We start from the raw sequence: 5,000 nt of genomic DNA, 5'->3' as shown, positions 1-5,000 counted from the left end.
TGATGCCAATCATTCCTTGCAAAAAATTCACGCACGTGTTGTTATTAGATACGAGCGATATCACCCTGTGCGTCATAAAATGAATTATGAGCTCTTGTCTTTTAACCTTGTGTTTTAAACGGCAATGAAAGACTAAAGAGTTAATGTTTCTCTGACGTGTGACAGTCAATTCGGTGCATAAAGAATTGTCACATGGAGCAACACTGGTATGCAAATTAGCGAGTTGAAAGTTGATACATATTTGGACATAAGTGCAACCCAACAGTTTCTTGTCTTGGGGAGTGACAGAACATGGCGATGATGGGCTATTAAAGCCGATTAATCCATGTTCAGTGTTACTGACATCTTATGGCGATTTCTTTACCTACCGAAGAAAAAAAATATTTGCTTTCATCCACGAAAACGCTAAAGCATAAAAGCAGAGGCCTGGCAGTTTGCAGCGTCTAAAAATCCACAGAGTTTTTGTTCCATCACATTTGCTAAAGCATTCACTCAGTTATCAGTCCCATATTCCTCACGATTTACATGCCTACTGTTAAGGCCCCCATGGAGAAGATGGGGTAGAAATAATAAGGCATGCACAGGTGCTTTTGGTACAAGTAAACTGACGTCACACATTTCTTGCTAGAGCGGCAGGTACAAAAGTCAGTTGCCCATGTCTTCCATCACCAGACCTCTAAGAGTGTGAAAGGACATTTCTGACTCGGTGGCCACGATGTCTTCCTCAGCATCAATACCCCTATGATCACCGTAAAGGATGAGGCGGCCAGGGCTGATATCGTATGCTTTCCATACTGGAAGTTGTTTAACACACTAATGCCTGGTATCTTGCTCTCTTTGTTTCTCTCCCTGGTCGTGTCCACTGCCTTCATAGCAGCAGTCTTCTGATCACAGATGTCCTTGCCTGCCTGTGCTTCTGAGAAATCATATCGCACTGGAGTGACACCGGTTGTCTCCCCTACTCCTCCAAGGCTAAGCAAGAGAGGCCCACTGTGGTAGCATCTGGCGTTATCGGATCGGAGGTAAGCTGAAGTCACAAGGGGATACTCCTGTTTGACCTTGTGAAGCAAGTCCTCTATGATTGAGAGAACTGCAAAGCTATTTTGGGTGCAGTTGTTGAAAATGTGTACAAAGCACTCGACTTCATGCTTGCTCTCCACAGTTGCTCTGGTGATTACGGCGCTGATGTGCCAGCCCCTTCCCTTCCTGCCAAAAAAGTCACTCATCTGTTCTCTGTATTGCACAGGCAAAAATTTCATTGCCCAGTCCATTATGACCAGACACGAGCTCTCGTCTAGCTTCTGGAAGATATGTTGCTTGGCTTCGTCCTGGTTACTTGATCTTAGCAAGTGGGCTTTCCACGCCTGTATGTTGTGCACACTCTCAGTGCAATCAAACTTCAGTCCAGCCTTCTCTTCTTCTGTCACGTCCACTTTATCCAACATCTCTGTCACCTCTGACAGTACTCCCTCCAGACTTTCACAGCACTCACATTCGTAGCAATGTTGGTGATTACATTCCCCTCTGAACTCCCTTGAATTACTATCACTTAATGGGTGGACTGTGCAGTGATCACTGCAATGTTCATTTCGTCCAATGTGTGTCTCGAAATCATTCTTCAAGTACCTTTTTTGATCCTTAAGTACTTCTGAGTGGCAATTACGTTGATGCCCTGATCTGCTAAGCTCTCCAACATAGACAATACCTGATCAAATGCCTCGGAGCCCTCTGCTGTGGTGTTGTCAAGTCCTTGAAGGGATTTTTGCATGGAGGCGGAACATACTTCGATCATTCGGTAGAGAGAACACTCGCTAGCAGGCTGGAATTCTTGTTCTTGAAAATAGTCTAAAATAATATTGTCTGATGATTCGCGAGGGGATGACGGTCCTAATGACCGCTGGTATGATAAACTTCTCTCCCGAGAATTTTCGTTCTGAAAGCCACGTCCTGGACAAATTCTGTTCTCGAGATATATTCAATAAAATGATCCACTTTTTCGCCGTCAATTCTTGTACGGAAACCAGGAATTTCAGGTATTGGCTGGCCTTTCCCTGCTTTTGTTGCATGTTGGCGAGCTTGGTCAATGCACCATTTGGAGAGGCCAGGAATCATCTCTTAAAGCTCAGATCGTGAAAAGCCATCGGCAAAGAGGGATAGAATATGTCTCTTGGTTTGCCAGTGTCCTGCTTGTTGATATGCCTTCACTAAAATGTCAACAAGACCAGCCCTGGGATCGAACCGCTCGCGCTTTCCTTGGTTGCCTTTTGTATCCAAATGTGCCTCCAACTGTAAAGCCTCCCAAATCAATTCCTCTTGGCCGGGAGTGATCACAGACAACGCGGTCGCTACAGCCTGTATGGCTTTGCAGATATAATAGCGCTGCTGTGTGTTGGAGACGTCATCCCAGGTCGTGTTCAGAGTGGACATAACGGGGCCGTAGCGACCACCTGAAATAACGTAGACAGCTTCGTCCAATTTCCGCCTTTTGCTGTTTTGTTCCACCATCTCGTCAACCCATATACTAATCTCTTCCTCTGGTATCGAAGCTTGGGACGAATGGGACTGCAAAGAGACTATTTCCGACTCCTCACCAGTGCTTGTGACCACTGCACACAACGTGGCGAGTATTGTGCTCTCCCCACAAATATTGATGCCAGAGACAGTGGTGGAATCAGACTCCTGAATTTCGTCTACAATCACCATGGTGTCTGAGTGTAGATACTGAAGTGTAATAAGATGGATTTGCAAATTATGTGCAAGATCATTAAAAACTCTGCAAAGATCTGCAATACATATAACTATGGACACTCAACATACTTTTAGGGTAGGGTGCCCTAGATGCGGTAGAATTTCTTTAGGACTGATACCAAGTTACCATCCAGAAATTCTAATTCTAATAATGATTGTTCTCGGTGCTCAATCGGAAAACTAGAAGAAATCGTCAACTTTACAACTAGGTTTCAGTTCTTGAACGTCGACCACCATGCTTGATTATTCAAAATGGCCGCACCATGACGAAAAGACAGGAAAACAACCAAAGGGTTGCCCATGGGCCGCAGAACAAAAACCGCTTGATTAATGGTCAGTTACGCTCTGATTACTTACACTAAGCTATGAATGTCCAATGGGTGTTTCACTTACCTTTTCTCTAGGCATGAAACGGGCAGCCTTACAAGATTTGTAGTGTGCTCCGTGGCAGTTCGAACACACAGCTGTCACAAAAAACGATAACAATAAATAGATTAACAACAGCGACAACCATGGTCTGTATCAGCACCGTCACTATCACCATCAACATGATTCATCTTCGATCACAGTCACCATTAACATAATCATTGTGGTCATGGTTTTACCTAGATTCAATCTGAGTTTTGTACGCAGGTAACACCAATGTGGTGCAATTTGGCTTTCATCGTAGCTAAAGAAACTAAAGAAAGAAAGGGGTGGGGAGTAAGGAGGGGTCGTCCTTGGCAGCCCCACCCACAAATCTGGTTATTTAGAAGCAAAGTTTGGAAAGGTCTGCTGGTGAGCGGCTATTGACATTGCGTTATTGACATTGCGTGTGCACTGTCACTGTTGCTTGCACTTGTGCTTTACCGACATTTGCTTTCACCTTATCCACCCATCCTCTCCTGCGGGCAAGAATTGGTAAGTGCCAAGGTGGACCCGTGGCTCGGTTGCCATGGTTATCTCTTGCCAATTCGCTGGCTTTGCCAATCTCCTTACTTGCTGTATGGCACCTTCTCTCCCTTGACGTATTGACAAGTGAAGCACCTTTGAAATAAAGATTTCATTTTCATTTACTAGTCAAGCCTACTCCTCTATTCCGAAGATAATTGCCTGTGGCCTGGCTAAACGTAATTTGTACTTACCAGAACCCATGGGAACTGTGGCATGGTGAAATTGATAAATTTCTGGCGACAAGGTGGCGTTTACGCGACGCAGTTTCCTTATGGCTTTCTGCGGCCCTCAGAGGGTTGGATACGAGAATGTGTTGCTCTTCCTGCCAGGCCAATCTGTAGTCAGCTTTTTTCTATGTCTCGGGCATATTGTCATTGTAATTTTCTCTTCAACGGTTGCCACAAAGTGTCCAGCCCTATTTAGGATCAGGTCAACCTTGTTAACATTCTTGTCTCCGGATCGCTGTTGCCCTGAGCTCACCCCTAGGCTTAGTAGATGAGGAGGCCTATATGCCTCGCAATGCCGGAATGGTTTATCGTTCTGTCACTGGAATATTCAAAGGCTTACGGATCCAAAGTTTGAAGAGATTTCTAAATCGCTTACTGGTGAAGCTCGACCTGACTGCAAGCTTGACATTTTGATTCTAACGGATCCGGAGTCTTTCCAGTGTCTTTCTGTAATAGTAAAGTGCCGGACTGGTACTATTGTATCCCCGGTTATACGCTACACAGGAAAGACCGACAAGGAAAGCTTGGGGGTGGAATCCTTGCTTATGTTAATGAGAATCTTTCCGTTTGACGCCATTTAGATCTTGAGAGAAACGACATTGAAGCCCTACGGCTTGAAGTTTACCCGCATAAATCAAAGGGATCTTTATTGATTTCTGGGGTCTATCGTCCTCCATCGGCGAAACGAGAGTATAACATCAACTTAGGGAAAAACATCGAAAACGCCTATTTAACAAACATGGAACTGATTGTGAAGGGAGACTATGACTTTCTAAATTCAACATGTTTTTACAAACAAGATTTAGTCCTGAGGGATTTGAACCTGAACCAGATGGTAAATGTAGTCACCAGACCTGTTTCTGGCACGTGCTTGGATCATATTTATGTAAGTCATCCTGAGAGAATGTGTGATGTCTCTGTAATTAATGTTGGTTTGTCTGATCACTTGCCAGTTTTTGCATTGAGGCGTTATAATCAGTGGCAGGAGCAAGGCCCTTGCAGAAAAAAGAAACATCTTTCGTTCAAGTATAGGAACCTCAAGATAACTTTATCAAAGATCTTAATGAGTCCCGTGGGCCGCAGCCTCTGTTT

The 5,000-nt window shown here is 44.5% G+C and overlaps 2 protein-coding genes and 1 pseudogene across 3 annotated transcripts in view; 1 reads left to right on the top strand and 2 right to left on the bottom strand.

Moving 5' to 3' along the window:
* LOC137973629 (UPF0587 protein v1g245604-like) overlaps nt 1-5,000 on the bottom strand; it is a 40,273-nt gene that overhangs the window by 2,542 nt on the left and 32,731 nt on the right. The window lies entirely within an intron of this gene.
* On the bottom strand, nt 325-3,214 carry LOC137973863 (uncharacterized). Of its 2 annotated transcripts, none has more exons than XM_068820757.1 (2): nt 3,142-3,214; nt 325-2,721 (listed from the first exon to the last, which is right to left on the bottom strand). In XM_068820757.1, exon 2 carries the CDS (start codon nt 1,443-1,445, stop codon nt 666-668), a length of 780 nt encoding a protein of 259 aa, XP_068676858.1. In that variant the 5' UTR covers nt 1,446-2,721; nt 3,142-3,214; the 3' UTR covers nt 325-665. The 2 variants fall into 2 exon arrangements, with proteins under 2 accessions (XP_068676858.1, XP_068676859.1); XM_068820758.1 differs by having other exon boundaries at nt 3,142-3,208.
* Nucleotides 4,191-5,000, top strand: part of LOC137974141 (uncharacterized) — a 3,517-nt pseudogene continuing 2,707 nt past the window's right edge.

Source organism: Montipora foliosa, chromosome 10, assembly GCF_036669935.1.
Source record: "Montipora foliosa isolate CH-2021 chromosome 10, ASM3666993v2, whole genome shotgun sequence".
Classification (NCBI taxonomy): Eukaryota; Metazoa; Cnidaria; class Anthozoa; order Scleractinia; family Acroporidae; genus Montipora; species Montipora foliosa.
This window is presented reverse-complemented; position numbering and strand designations above follow the sequence as displayed.

Bases quoted from the DNA above. Each gene is read 5' to 3' on its own strand.
- LOC137973863 (XM_068820757.1), bottom strand. From the start codon at position 1,445: ATGTTGGATAAAGTGGACGTGACAGAAGAAGAGAAGGCTGGACTGAAG.